Genomic DNA, 15,288 nt, shown 5'->3' on the forward strand with positions numbered 1-15,288 from the left:
AACTGATTAGAGGCATAGCTATTAGCATGTTGAAACTTGAATTGAGATTTCTTTTCAAACATTCCACACCAGACAATATATGGAATATATGATTCCTTCAGCTAACTTGGAAAGCTAAAAATTTCAACTGACCCTGCCAGGATTTTAACCTGTGGTTCCAGGGAGTCTAAGTACTGCACAGCTGATGTTTGTGCCACTAAGCCAGCCCCTCCAGAGTTACGCATATGACTGTAGTATATTTGGCAGTTGGCATATAGGCTTGACTATTTGTCTGCTTTCCTACTGGGAAGGAGTATTACGTGAAGGATCCTTCATCTGACCTTTGCCGGCCTACTTGTACATCACCATTGTCTAAACTTATGACTCTAGTGGCTGAACATGAGATTATTTCAGACAACCTATTGTGCTTTCAAGACACTTCATGGATATCTGACTTTCTCAGGACTTAAAAGTCTTTATTCTACGTGGAACTCATACGTTTTTGAGTAGAGCTAAGCTGATTTGGTTCTTCTGCTTTTAGTAGTAGTACATGTGGTTTTAGTGGTAGCATGGTGTGAGTGCATGAGGAAAGACTGAGATATTCAAATAACGAAAATACCAATTGTTTAAGAATTTGAATTGTGCGGAGGGCTCTCATCAGTCATACTTATAAATACAAAATTGAAACAAATATTTTAAAATAAGCATCAACTCTTTGGTGAGTGGTTATATCTACTGTGCAACATGAGCCTTACACTGGGAGCAAAGGAAAATAAACTGTAATGGTGCTCTGTGACAACCTAGAGGAGTGTGATGGGGAGTGGGAGGAGAGTTCAAGAGGGAGGGGATATATGTATATTTATGGCTGATTCATGTTGTTGAATGACAGAAACCAACACAACATTATAAAGCAAGTATCCTCCAATTAAAAATAAATTTACAAATATAATTGCTGACCTCAGGAGCTTGTCGTTTAATGGGGGAGGTAAGACATATTGGTTTCCCTTGTGGCTCAGCTGGTAAAGAATCCACCTGCAATGTGGGAGACCTGGGTTCGATCCCTGGGTTGAGAGGATCCCCTGGAGAAGGTAAAGGCTACCCACTCCAGTATTCTGGCCTAGAGAATTCTGTGGACTGTATAGTCCATGGGGTCACAAAGAGTTGTACACGACTGAGTGACTTTCACTAAAAGTGAAATAATGAGAGATGTGTTAAACAGCAATAAAAGGAAGTAGTCAATGGAATGTAGAAGACGGTGACACAGCTATGCTGACTGATAGCCACAACTGGTCTTATAAGTTCAGAGATGAGATATCAACAGAGGTAGCAGAGGTCTTGGATAGCATCCCTGAGGATACGGAGTCTTGAGCTGGGTCTTTAAAAATGAAGGACGGGTGGTAAGAGCGTTTCAGGGTTAGAAAACTTGCATTAGCATAGGTATAAGATCTGTTCCCGTGTGGGCCCGCAGATGGAATTTCACTTGCGTAAAACTCTCACCAGTCAGGTGCAGAAGCTACTGCGGAATGAAGTTCAAATTTTAATCATCATCTCGCAAAGCATCCCTACTGTTTTTAACTTTTGTGTCAATATTCTAGTATAGATGGGCAGTGTTAATGACATAAATGTATTTTAATCTTTGAAAAATATAACATGTTTTATGGTTATAAAAATAATATTTGCCCATTGTATGAAAAAGCAATACAAATCACCCATGATTCCACAACTAGGGAAGACCACTGCTAGCACTTGGTGTATTTCATTCTAATAATCTTTCTATATATGCGAGTATGTGTATTATGAGAAACAATGAATATACACTCTGTACTCGGCATTTTAAAATAAAGCATGCTGTTATATAGAAAGCATCCTTTAGGTCTGCTGAGGAGAATAACCTGGATGTATCTGGATTCAAAAATGAATTTGTTCACTAACAACTATAATGCAAATTTGTTTTGGTTTATTTTGATTCTAGACTATGAGTGATTTTGTGAAATAAATTCTGATAGTAAGATACTTCCATGTGTTTATAACAGCAATCGGAAATATATTAAGATTTACAATGAGAAGTGAGATAAAATGTGATGTGGTATAAATTATACATTTTCATATGACTTTTTACCTGGATTTAGTTAGTTTTTCTATTATGGGCCTATTTTTTTCAATCAAATTTGGTTATTCTATCAATAGTGTTGTTCAGTATAAACTTTAAAAATGTATTGTGAGCAGCATTTTCTAAAGAAAAAGAAAGCAATATTTTATTTGGTAAATTATGCTTTTTTTTTCTTGATAGTCTGGCATAGATTAAAGAATCAAAGCACTCCCAAGGAAGGGCTGACGGTTCTCATAAACGAAGACAAAGAATTGGCTGAACTTCGAAGTCTGGCCACTGGAGTAGGGCTGGCAAACGCCTGCTATGCAATACAGTATGTAACCTGGGCTGGCATTACGGGACACCTAGATGAAAAGTGTGTGCGTGCTAAGTCGCTTCAGTCGTGTTGGACTCTGTGATCCTATTGTGGGCAACTCTAAAAAGAGTGTCCATGAGTGGCACGTTGCCCAGGACTGTCCTGATTTATGCTCATTTTTCTGGCATATTCAAAAATAACATCCCCTTTCATTCTCAAATGTGACCTGGGAAGGATGGCAAATTATGTTGTTATCCTATCCTAAGAAACATGAACAAAAATCAAATGTTTTCTAGTGTTTTAGCACATAATTTAAAAATAAGTAAAACAAAGAGATAAATACTACGTGGAAGGGAGTAGATGGTAATATGGTTGATTCAACAAGAAGAGAAGGATTCTCTTGTGTGTGCTATAAGTCAATTTTTTTCTGTTTTCAGAAATTGTATGGTGATTGTCTCTAAAATTTCTCTAAAATATATGAGGTTTTAACTTCCATTGTCATCATAATTTAAGACAATATTTAAATGTCTCATTTAAAAGACAGACACTATATTATGCTCCATGCAAAAAGGATTATATATAGTCATATGCCTTGTTTCTAGAAATTTATTTAAAGAAATAAGAACACAGGATTTGGAGTAGACACAGAGGTGACCTAAATATGCTTTTCAGAGATGACTTTTCCCTGAGAAGATATGCCGCGTATCTGATTTTCAAGATTCTCTTTTAAAAGCTCAAAGCATTTTTAATGCTGATAAATTTTCTCCTCCTCATAATATTCCAAGTGAGAAACTTGACCTTCTAAAAGTTAATCTGATGGACAAGAAATGATGTTGCGGTCATAGTAAATTTTGTATTACATGAGAGATTAGGTGTATGAAGTAAAGTAAAACTTTGAGCTCATAAGCTCAGCTGTTTATTACTAATTTGCAATAGCTTTTTATACAAATAGGTGACCTGAAGAAAATACGAACTGATAATTTTAACAAAACAAACTACAGTGAAAAATTTTGAGGCAATGCACTCACAGGCATGTTATCAAAAGGAAGCTGCCTAGAAGTGAAGTAATCTACTCTGTCTGGGTTTCAGAAGATGGAAGGAATATTCTAGAAGGTGGAATAGGACTGGTATAAGAATGTAGACACAACACCATGTCACACTGAAGGCACTACAGTGTTGCCAAGCCATGAGATTTCTCTTCCCTTTCTCCTCCTTTTTTACTCTGAGACACTAACACCCACATCCACTCGTAAACCATATACATTTTGGGAGACCGAAAATAATGTTATTTTCCAGTACTCTTCCGACCCAAGAGGAGATTGAAAGTCTTCCTGCCTTCCCTCGGGAAAAACTGACTCTGCGTCTCTTGCTGGGAAGCGGGGCCTTTGGAGAAGTGTATGAAGGGACAGCGATAGACATCTTAGGAGTTGGAAGTGGAGAAACCAAAGTAGCTGTGAAGGTAATGCGGCTCTTTTAACTCCCCGGCTTGTTATGTCTGCATTATTGACAGGGACTTATTTAAATGTAACAATGAGAAAAAAGGCGTGATCTTGACTGAAAAGATGACTAGGAGAAGGCAGAAGCCTGTCCATGGCTATGGAAATCACAGTACTTTTCCCATTTCCTGCATGAGTTCTGTTATTAACAGTTACCTCTGAGGTTACTAATTCGCTAAGACCAGCAGAGAGTGTTTCCCTTCAAATATACTCTAAGAGAACTGTGGTGCTTGGTGCTAGAGCAGAGAGTAAATATTTTAGACTTGCTAGCCAGATGGTGTCAGTTCTAGCTATGCAGCTCTGTCACTGCAGTGTGAAATCAGCCACAGTCAATATGTGAATGAATGGGTGTGGTTGTGTTCCAGTAAAACTTTATTTATAAAAATGGAAATTTTCATTTCACATAATTTTCATGTGTTATGCAGTCCTCTTATTTTTTTTATAACTTTTTTCAACCATTTCAAAATGTAACAAGTTAATTATACCTCAATAAAACTGGAGAAATAAAAATGTAACACCTATTTTCAGATTATAACTGTACAAAAATAGATGATAGGCTAGAATTGGTCCACAGGTTGTAGTTTGCTGACCCCTGTACTACAAAATTATTCATCATAGTGTATTCAAAAGGAAGTTAAAAGGAAGCACTGGATATATGCTTGTATTTTTGTAAAACTTTCTTGTGATCAACAGATGATGTATCTTTTACGTGATTGAGTAATATCCTGATTATTGTTTGTTAAGAATTTATTGCTTTGAGAAATTGTCAGAAAAGTTGCAAAATTCTCTCCATTTCCAGTTGATAGCATTTTAACATACTTTAATCTCAAGTGGTTTAAACAAGTGTTTCTTTTTCTTACATAACAAGATGACTTCTGGCTTTGGTATAGTACTATGTCAAGCCAGAGCTAGTATATCTGAAATTCTCTCGACTTTGTACGTGTGTGGTGCCTCATGGTTCCAAGATGGCTGCCAAAGAATCAAGCATCACATCTTCATTCAGGATATGGAAAGGGGGAAGGATAGTGTTAGATGTATATGTTCAGGAAAGTAAAAAATTTCCACACACCTCCTCAACAATTTATCCCTTACATTTCATTGATCAGGACTGAGTCATATGACTACCTTTGCTTGCAAGACAGGCTGGGGAATTGGAGAACATAGTTTAGGATAAAGGTGGCTATTACAAAACAAAGCATGTCTCCATTAACCTACTTAGCTCACAGAAATATCTGCTATACTGATTCCTGGCTTGTTTTATGTTGTGCAGACTTTGAAGAAGGGCTCCACAGACCAGGAGAAGATTGAATTCCTGAAGGAGGCACATCTGATGAGGTATTAGGCAGTTCTGAAATAATTTTCCCTTGATATGTGTAGGAAGCTTTTACATATGGTTAGTGGATTTTTAACTTTCAAAATCAGCTGACGTCTCAGATTATGTTCAAAATAAGCATGGCTGAAATTTAAAAGGAAGTGTGTCTGGAGTGACAAGTATTCTGTAGAATAGATTTTTATGATAGATTCTCTGAGTCTGGGCACAGGCAGTCCTTAGACAATAGGTCTTTTCTTTTCCCTCCAATAAGAAGCATGTTTTACAAGGGATTTCTGAGGCTGATAAGCTTTAAATATGCTTATGTTCTTCTAAATGTGTAATCATAAGTCAAGTAGACCAAGTAAGGGAGAGTTCTCTTAAGCACGGTGACATCAATGAAAATATCCTTGGTCTTGATACACTTGTCTTCAAGTTAGAGTTAGTTGATAGTAATGAAAACGACTCAGGTACATTTTAATAGCCCTGAGGTGGTGGTCAACAGGGTCCCAGGTTGCGGGTTCTGACCATTAGACTGGGGCTTATTTGCTTTGACCTCTTGAGAAAACAGTTGTAGCCAAAACTGTGTGTCTGAATTGTTTCTCTAAAAGGGAAAGAATTGTTTCATATTTGTCATCACCAAAAATGTAGTGTTTTTTAAAATGTCTTTTGAAGAAAGGTATTAGTTAAAGTTACTTCTTTTTCCCCCAAACATAAAATACTTGATATAAATGCCACTTCTGAAACTACCCCTATTCTATTCCACATGCCTTGGCCGCTAGGGGTTGCAATATTACCTCTGTAAGGCAGGCATGAAAAGGAGGCTTTCATTTATTAGAGGGAGAAAAAAGATTAGGGGTTGAAAGGAAACCAGAGATAAAGATTTGCTGTTTCACAAAGGCCTTCACAAGACTTCTGTCGCTGACATGACAACCTGCCTGTCTGTTTCCACCTTTTAGCAAGTTTAATCATCCCAACATTCTGAAGCAGCTTGGAGTTTGTCTGCTGAACGAACCCCAGTACATTATCCTGGAACTGATGGAAGGAGGAGACCTTCTTACCTATTTGCGTAAAGCCCGGATGACGCCGGTAGGAAATGGGCTCCACACTATTGGTTTGGTAATGCAGATAACCTTTAAGTTCCTTCTTAATCTTCTTTTAAATTCAATAGACTGCAGTTTTGCCTGATGGTAGAAATTTAGAAGACTTCCATCAGAAAAATTCTTGTATTTCCTTCATGTTGGATTACTCAAACTAGAACCCTGGGCTAATGTCTGGCCTTTTCTGGCTGATTGAGCCTGTTTTTAGTATCTAAAGGAAAAATAGGTTTCCCACCACCACCACGCTGCCAGAATCGTGTTCTCTCAAGAACAGAGAGTGTGTGGAGTTTCTCTGTACTTAATTTACCTGCCTTTATGTCACAAATTGAAATTTCCAGCCCTCATGTCTTTACCAAGTGCTAGGTCATACGCCCTCCCAGCTGACATTTTCCATATGGATTTTCACAGGCATCTCAAAAACAGATCTCTTGAGGTCATGCATCCTCCTTCAAGCCCCCCATCCAGTTCCTTACTTTCTCTTTTCCTACCATCATGCTAATAGGTCCTGTCTGCTCTGGGGTTCCTCTTACAACATGCAGCCCCAGTCCATCCTCCGCATCTCTCCCAGGCCGAGAGCCGCACCCTGCGCAGGTCATCACTGGAAATCCTGTGGCCTGCATGTTGAATCAGGCTCGGGGGTGGGGGCAGTGTCTCAGCTCCTATGGAATTTGCTTTAGATCTCAGATGAGAAACACCTGAGACAAAACAAGTAACTAAAATTTAAATCTGTAGTTTTAAAAATTCTGTTTTGTATTTCTGTCAAATACATGTGTGTGCATGCATGCTAAGTTGCTTCAGTTGTATCCGACTCTTGCCACCCTATGGACTGTAGCCTCCCAGGATCCTCTGTCCACGGGATTCTCCAGGCAAGAATACTGGAGTGGGTTGCCATTACCTTTCCAGGGGATCTTCCCAACCCAGGGATGGAACCCAGGTCTCCTGCATCGCAGGCAGATTCTTTACCGTCTGAGCCACTAGGGAAACCCATCAAAGTACATTATATGCCTAAAAAACTAAACTATATAACAAGGTTTATGATGAAAAATAGGTGTCTGCTCATTCCTTCTGGTGTTTACCTCTACGTTCCTAGGTGCTCTGTGTATGTGGTACACAGTGAGTTTTCAGCCTTGGGGGACATCTATTGACTGTCTACCATGAGAGGCAAAGATTTAACCCCTTAGTCATGTACCAGCCCAGCCCCATCAGCTCTACACATACAAAAACTTCGTTTTCTTCGTTCTTTGACAGTCACCCCAATTTTCAGATAAATCACCTTTGCAGGTCTACATTGCTATGCCTATTTAATTATTATTTGCTAAGATACTCAAATACCATGGTTGTGATTTTTCCTTTGAGTAGTTTAATAAATGCCTCTTTCCCCCCATTTGCTTAGCTTTCTATATACCTAAACTTTCTGGCAGAATTACAATCCTTTCTCAACATGGTTAAATGTATCAGATAATCCAGCTCCTCACAATTTTTACCCTAGACACTTCCCTCACGGAGTTGATATGGGCACTTTGTCTTCTGGTCTCTACAGTGCTGTTATCTAGGGGTTTCCTTCACGTTTACCCTGGTAATTTCCATGTTGGGCCCTTATTTCCTCAATTCCATGACTTTATTCTGTTTTAGAAAAGAGAGAGCACAAGAGGCAAAAATCTCCTTTTTTTTTCCACTTTGAGGAAATGTTCTTTTTCATTCCCTCACATTGGATTAATGATTTGCTGTGTTCTAGGTTGAGAATCCCTTTTCCTCAAAACTAAATCCTCTTTGTCTTTGTTTTCTAGCTTCTATAATTGTCTTTAAAACCTTTTATGCCATTCTGATTCCTGGACGAGTTATCAGTGACCTGCTTTTTTGCCCTTCTCTTTGGAAAATTTTAGGAACTTCTCCTTATCTGTGGTACTTTTTACTCATCTGGATGCTCAGCCTGGAAAATCATGCCTTTCAGTTCTGGGATTTTTTTCATATCATTTCTTTGGCAACTAACTCTTTGTTTTCTTCATTTCTTTATTCTAAAAATCCTATTATTTGGATAATAGTCATCTTTGTTTTATCCTTTTATTAACTGTTTTCTCCTATTTTCTACTCTGCATTTTTGCTCTCAATTCTGGTATATTTCCATAACTTTGAAATAGAATTTAAAATTTTAATTTTCCACAGACTCATTCTTATATTTTGACTGCCTCTTAAAATAGTATTCTGATTTTTCCATACATGCAAAATCTTCTTTTATCTTTCCTAGGATACTAATTATAGTTGTTTTTTTTTTAAGTGTTAATTTGCTTCCTACATTGTCTTGACTTCCTTTTTGCCTCTTTGTTCTGGGATCTGTTTGTAATGTGAGAAGCTTTTCTCAACTGTGTGGTAATTTGTGGCCAGTCTTCATATTTAATTGTGAGCCCTAAGAAGCTGATTGGAGCCTGTGTGTCCGAGCAGCTTCCTTTTGTTGTCAGGGGGGACTGTGCTGTTCTGTTGGGGCCCCTAATGACAGCATCTGGATGTCTTCCCTGGCATATGCCAGTTTCCCCCAGAGAGGAGTCTGCTGGTCTGCTGCTTGGGCAATAAATACATGAGCCTCAGTTCAGGGGGTCAAGCAGGGAAGAGAGCTGGGGGGTCTCAAGGCTTGGAATGAGGATGCTGGTTTAATTCCCTTCTCCATTTTCAGCACAGACTCAGCATGACTGGTATCTGAACCTGGAGTTGTTTTGGTTCTGTGTGTATATGTGTGTGTGTGTAGCGGGTGGTGGTGGGGGTGCAGTTTGCAGAGAAAAGCCTCCTGATGCAGTGAGGGGCTCTAGTTAGGCCATAAACAGGCTTTTAAGTATTCACCTTGCTCTTCACCATACTCCTCACCCCTGCATTCAGAGATACTTGCTGCCTTCAATTCCAGAGTACTTATAGTGTTCTATAGTGAAAAAAATCTCTTAATTCTTGCCTTCTTCTCTGCAGGCAGCTAGCTTTCAATTCTATGGGCTCTGCTAAATGACCATGCCTCCATCTGCTTTCCTTCCTCCAAAACATTGGCCCGTGCTCTATCTCTTCTCATCTGTTCATCCTCATGAGATTGTAACATTCTCTCTATAAGGTCACTTTAGTAAGGTTTGGGAAGAGACTTTAATAAGAAAGTTTCTCGGTAGATTTCTTCTTTTAGTTTTTTGTTGGAGAGAGAAGAGACAATGAAGATGGACTGAAAGAACTCACAGCGCTGCTTTTCTCTAATGAATCCCATTCAGCTAGTGTCCTAGTGGCTCTGATGATCGGTTTTCAAGTGCACGTCAGTCCTTCTGTTGTCTTTCCTGCTGGCTACCCAGGCAGCTTCCATGCTTGTCTCCCTTGCCAGGACCCTATAGGACAGGGTGCTCTTAGGTGCTCAGTGCTAGAATTAAGGTCTGGGGTCCGCAGCAGAGCACTACAGGCTCTAAGCTCTCATCAGGCTAAGTTCATGTGGGGCCAGCCGTCTCTCCACAGAGGGTACTCAGAGGCACCTTTCTAGACTTGCCACAAGCATCCTTCTCCCCATCCCTGCTCTGAGACTGTTTTGTTGAGTTGAGTGCCTAGGGATTGACTGCAACTGGGTTTATAAACCTTAGGCTAGTCCTTTATTTTCAGGACACTCAGTTTCTGCATCTGTAAAATGGAATATTGAATCCAAAACTTTCTCAGCTCCTTCTAACTTTGACATTGTAAGATAGAACTAACATTCTAAAATGTACTAAGATAGAAAAAGTGAAAAAACAAAAAGAGTGCAAAAAGAAAATAAAAACCAAAAAAAGCTCTATCAAAAAAGCTCTACAGATACAAATCTATTATTTATATAATATTTATATATTATTTATATAATACAAATCCATAGCCAGATACAATTCAATTCATGAAATTTCTGCTGCATATTTATTTCATTTAATACAGCAGTGGGGGATGTGGCAGTTGCTTTCAAGGACCTTGCCAGTATGGTAGGGTGGGTAAGTCACATGTGAATAACACATTTAAGGTAGAATTGAAGGTAGAAAGAGGGAAGGTTCATTAGAATGGAGTAGAGAATGTACTGCTGAAGCTCAGCTAAGAGAGAGAGATGTTACCTACTGGGAAGATGCAAAAAGGTTGCATGTTGGAGGTCTTCTGTTTGGGACACAACCAAGGTGCGAGATAGAACAGTTTCTGAAACTACACCCATAGGAGTTATAAAAGGCTTTGACGAGAGATAGAGATTCGATACATCTAGTTAAAGAGGCCTGACATGGGGTGATGAGGTGTCCCAATAGGTTGTCACAGGGACTAATAGGTGTAAGTTATAGTTAGAGATCCAGGCAGGCAAGGAGCATCTGAAAATCTGTCAGCAGAGAACAAGGCACCAGCCGTCAGACTGTCATTCAGGAGGAGGATTCTCTGGGAAGTATGTCTTCAAGAGTAGAGTAGGTTTTGCCAGGAGTAAAGCAGGGTTCTGTTCGTCGAGGGACCAGTGAACCTGGGAGGAGACCCAGCAGGGACTCAGACACAAGGCTGTGAGACAGGCATCTGGTAGACCATGAAGGGGCTGCAGGGGACAGATTCTAGGGAGTAAAATCGGGTCGAGTTATAAGATGTAGGTGTGGTTGAGTGGGTTCATGGCAATACTGAATCGCAGATCATCAGGATTCTTCCTACTCTGGGGACAAGACATGAGCTTGTCAGAGCAGCAGAGGGAACAATATTTAAGAGCACCCATCTATGAGGAATCAAGGGATTTCAAGGTTGTGAATCCTTTGAGATGCTCAGTGAAGGATGTTGATGGAAATGAAGCATAGGGAAGGCCTTCCAGGAATGAGAGCAGGGATAATGTACAGAGGTTGAGAAATGCAGAGTAGGTATAAGGAGCTGCAAATGGCCCAGTGTGACCGAAGCACAGATTGTGGGATGAGAATCTATGGAAAATAAATAGATGTGAGGAGAGGCTGGTGCAGCCTGGGGCTTCCATGGAGGCTTGCTCAAGGATCTCTAATAGACTCTGCAGGTAGTGAGTCACAACAAAGTGAGCTAATTAAAGCACAGGGGGCTGGAGACATGGGAAGTTTGGGAAGCGTCAGATAGGGATGATAAAGGCTTGAAATAGGGTAATTTCAGGGAAATAGTAAGGAACAGACATATGAATATAGCCTCCAGGAAGGAACTTTGAATTTTTTCCATATGGTCCTAATAAAAACTCCAACTGGCTTTTTTCATGTAGAAATCATTGCAGCTAGTACAGACTCAACTATGTGTTTGTGCTGGTTCTCCTAAATGAGAGGAGTAATCTGTGACCTTGAAATAGAGGATCGCTAGCAATTTCTATGGGGCTCATATGGAGAACAAGCCCATTCTCATGATGGACATTATTGCGTGACATTGGGCCAATAATTCAGTTCAGTTCAGTCGCTCAGTCGTGTCCGACTCTTTGCGACCCCATGAATCGCAGCACGCCAGGCCTCCCTGTCCAGCACCAACTCCTGGAGTTCACTCAGATTCACGTCCATCGAGTCAGTGATGCCATCCAGCCATCTCATCCTCTGTCTCCCCTTCTCCTCCTGCCCTCAATCCCTCCCAGCATCAGAGTCTTCCAATGAGTCAACTCTTCGCATGAGGTGGCCAAAGGACTGGAGTTTCAGCTTTAGCATCATTCCTTCCAAAGAAATCCCAGGGCTGATCTCCTTCAGAAAGGACTGGTTGGATCTCCTTGCAGTCCAAGGGACTCTCCAGAGTCTTCTCCAAAACCACAGTTCAAAAGCATCATTCTTCGGCACTCAGCCTTCTTCACAGTCCAACTCTCACATCCATACATGACCACAGGAAAAACCATAGCCTTGACTAGACGGACCTTAGTCGGCAAAGTAATGTCTCTGCTTTTGAATATACTATCATAATTACTACTTACGAGAGCAGCTACTGTTTATTAAGTTCCTGGTATATCCCACCAGATTACGTATCTCATCTCAGATCCAACACAATCAGTCTTATTGTTCCCATTTTATACATGAGAAAGTTGTTTCGTGCATTAAGCCCTGTAAGCAAGTTCACACAACTTGTAAGTAGCAGAAATAGGTTTTACTAACATGGTCCATTTGACTAACACCCTGAGAGCTTTCCAATGAAGAGTCTACATTGCCTCGGCTTATTAAACATTGTCTTATTGATGTATATTTTGGTGGAAAGCCTGTAAATATAGCTCTTTTCCTCTGTTTGAATTCCTTAACCGTAACTAAAAATTCCTTTAAAACATCATATACATGCAGTCATATGTATGCGTGAATGCTAAGTCGCTTCAGTAGTGTGCGACTCTTTGCGATCCTATGGACCCCCCAGGCTCCTCTGTTCATGGGATTCTCCAGGCAAGAATACTGGAGTGGGTTGCCGTGCCCTCTTCCACTAGTGCCACCTGGGAAGCCCAGCCATATTTATATATAGTGCAAACTGGAAAAGTGCCTGTAATTTTTCTTTTGTTTCCTACAGTTTCATGGTCCTTTACTCACCTTGGCTGATCTCGTGGACCTATGTGTAGAAATTTCAAAAGGCTGCGTCTACTTGGAGCAGATGCACTTCATTCACAGGTAAAGTGACTTTCTGCATACCGGCTTCTTATGAACATTGATACAATAATCACCTTAGTTTGGGTGAAACTTACCAGATAATTAACATTTTCATTCCTTCAAGATAGCAATACTTTCTGTTAAAATCTCTCTTCTCTCCAGACCTACTAGTGTTGCTTGTCTGATCTCTGGATCTTCATTATTATTATTGTTATTAAATATAGCTTCTGCTGTAGGGATCTGGCAGCTCGGAATTGCCTTGTCTCCATGAAAGACTATACCGGTCCATCACGGATAGTGAAAATTGGGGACTTTGGACTCGCGAGGGACATCTATAAAAACGATTACTATAGGAAGAGAGGAGAAGGTCTGCTCCCTGTTCGGTGGATGGCTCCAGAAAGTTTGATGGATGGAATCTTCACTACTCAGTCTGATGTATGGTGAGCTTACAGGGCACAGGAGAACATGGGCAACACCGTCAAATATCAGAGCCAGAAGGGACCTTTAAAGGTCGTCTTGTTTCGTATATGAGAAAACACAAGACCATAGAGGTTGAGTGGTTTTCCTCAAGCTAAAGTGAAAGCTAGAGGGCAAGAAGGGGCTATTCCTGGGTCTCAGCAGTTTATACCAATTCTTTTTGATCCTTTAGCTTACTGGTGTATGTTCAAGAGATCCATTTACTTCAGCTATCTTATTACTCTTCAAAAATGTAGAGGCTATGACTAATAGGAATTGGCACCTATGAATTAATGTCCAAGTTTGTGTTCAAATGCCTACTATTTTGGGATGTTTGGTCATTAATTTATAAGCAGAATTTAAATCATGGATCTCAAAAAGATTAGGACATGAGGGAGGTTTGGACAGCTCTTTATTATGTGAATAGAACCCCTCATTTTTGATTGTTGACCCCAAACTTTTTATTAGAGCTGCTCAAAATGTAAAGATGTATCCAGTAACTTAAAAAGTAAATTTATTTATTTATTTATTTGGCTATGCTGGGTCTTCGTTAATGCTTGGGCTCTTCTCTAGACGCGGTGAGCGGGGGCTACTGGAACGGGGCTGCTACCTAATTGTGGTGTGCATGGTTTCTCTTGTTGCAGAGCACAGGCTCTAGGGCGCTCGGGCTTCCATGGCTGTGGCTTGTGGGCTCAGTAGTTGTGGCTCCCGGACTCAAGGGTGTCAAAGACTCAGTAGTTGTGGCACACAGGCTTAGTTACCCTGAGGCATGTGGGGGTCTTTCCGGACCAGGAATCAAACCCATGCAAATCACTTGCATTGGCAGACAAATTTTTCACCAGGGAAGCCCTCCAATAACTTGTAAGCTGGACTGGACCTCTGCAAAATTGGGGATAAGATAAAGTTGGCCCTCAGTTTGCCAGTTTTTATGCATGCCTTCCCTCTCCACTTTTGCTAGCACTCAAACTCAAGTAGATGAAAAGCTTTCTTGCTCACCCCTAGTGTGTTTACATATGAAGCTATGAAAGCCATAGGTAATGCAGGTCTGCAGTGCGGGTTCAGCCGGGAAGGAGGAGCAAAGTGTGTGTGTGTGTGTGTGTGTGAGTGTGTGTGTGTGTGTGTGTGTGTGTGTGCATGCCCCTACTAAGCCTTCCTATCACCTTTGAAGTGTTGCTAGTAGGCAGTTGCTTGTTCTACTTTTTATTGAGGTTGACTTGCTTTTAAGTCTCCCATTTGATTTTTATTGGGGCCAATAATGCCAATCACAAAGTAGAGTCTTGATACCCCAGGAATAATTATGTTGGAAAAACTACTGTAAACATGATGTTTGTAATAAGTATAATTAAAGCAAACTGTTTAATATCCTTAGGTCTTTTGGAATTCTGATTTGGGAAATTTTAACTCTTGGTCATCAGCCTTACCCAGCTCATTCCAACCTTGATGTTTTAAACTATGTGCAAACAGGAGGGAGACTAGAGCCACCAAGAAATTGTCCTGATGATCTGTAAGTTAATTATGTTCCCATAAGCATCTCAAAAACAAAAACACATGTACATGCCTTCTTATGCTTCATTGGTATGGTATTTTTAAATAAAAACTGGAGTTCATATATTTGTATATCCTAGTTAAAATGTAAATTGATTGTGACATTTAACTCACTAAATATATGATGATTTCTTTATATATATATATATATATATACATACATAATACTTTACTTCAGAAGCAAAATCTAGAACAACAGAATATGTTTACTCTTGGTTAAGTGAATTCTAATAAGTAAACAAAAGCTCTTTGTGTGTTTGTGTGTGTATCACACACACACTCATTTTATTTTGGAACATCTGATTTGACTAACATCTTAACCTGCATATTTAAAGGTTCTCTTAAATAGGAATATATTGTTTAAAAGCTGAATTGCTTTTGTTAACAAAGCTGATATTGGGATATGCTACTAGTAAAAATATATAACAACCTATATAGGTTGTTACCTATTTATGA

General features: G+C 39.9%; 1 protein-coding gene and 1 long non-coding RNA gene across 3 annotated transcripts in view; one reads left to right on the forward strand and one right to left on the reverse strand.

The window, feature by feature from the left end:
• Positions 1 to 15,288, forward strand: part of ROS1 (ROS proto-oncogene 1, receptor tyrosine kinase) — a 125,288-nt gene that overhangs the window by 93,592 nt on the left and 16,408 nt on the right. For both annotated transcript variants that reach the window (XM_040238425.1, XM_040238424.1), the window contains exons 36-42: positions 2,270 to 2,402; positions 3,681 to 3,843; positions 5,151 to 5,215; positions 6,149 to 6,278; positions 12,755 to 12,852; positions 13,068 to 13,271; positions 14,657 to 14,791. In XM_040238425.1, the coding sequence (XP_040094359.1) occupies positions 2,270 to 2,402; positions 3,681 to 3,843; positions 5,151 to 5,215; positions 6,149 to 6,278; positions 12,755 to 12,852; positions 13,068 to 13,271; positions 14,657 to 14,791 (928 nt within the window). The remainder of the gene's footprint in view (positions 1 to 2,269; positions 2,403 to 3,680; positions 3,844 to 5,150; positions 5,216 to 6,148; positions 6,279 to 12,754; positions 12,853 to 13,067; positions 13,272 to 14,656; positions 14,792 to 15,288) is intronic.
• Positions 1 to 15,288, reverse strand: part of LOC120862461 — a 56,981-nt gene that overhangs the window by 12,577 nt on the left and 29,116 nt on the right. Inside the window, exon 3 of the long non-coding RNA XR_005720774.1 lies at positions 6,251 to 6,373. This is a non-coding gene — a long non-coding RNA (uncharacterized LOC120862461). The remainder of the gene's footprint in view (positions 1 to 6,250; positions 6,374 to 15,288) is intronic.

This window comes from Oryx dammah, unplaced genomic scaffold (genome assembly GCF_014754425.2).
Source record: "Oryx dammah isolate SB20612 unplaced genomic scaffold, SCBI_Odam_1.1 HiC_scaffold_4, whole genome shotgun sequence".
In the NCBI taxonomy this organism is placed as follows: Eukaryota; Metazoa; Chordata; class Mammalia; order Artiodactyla; family Bovidae; genus Oryx; species Oryx dammah.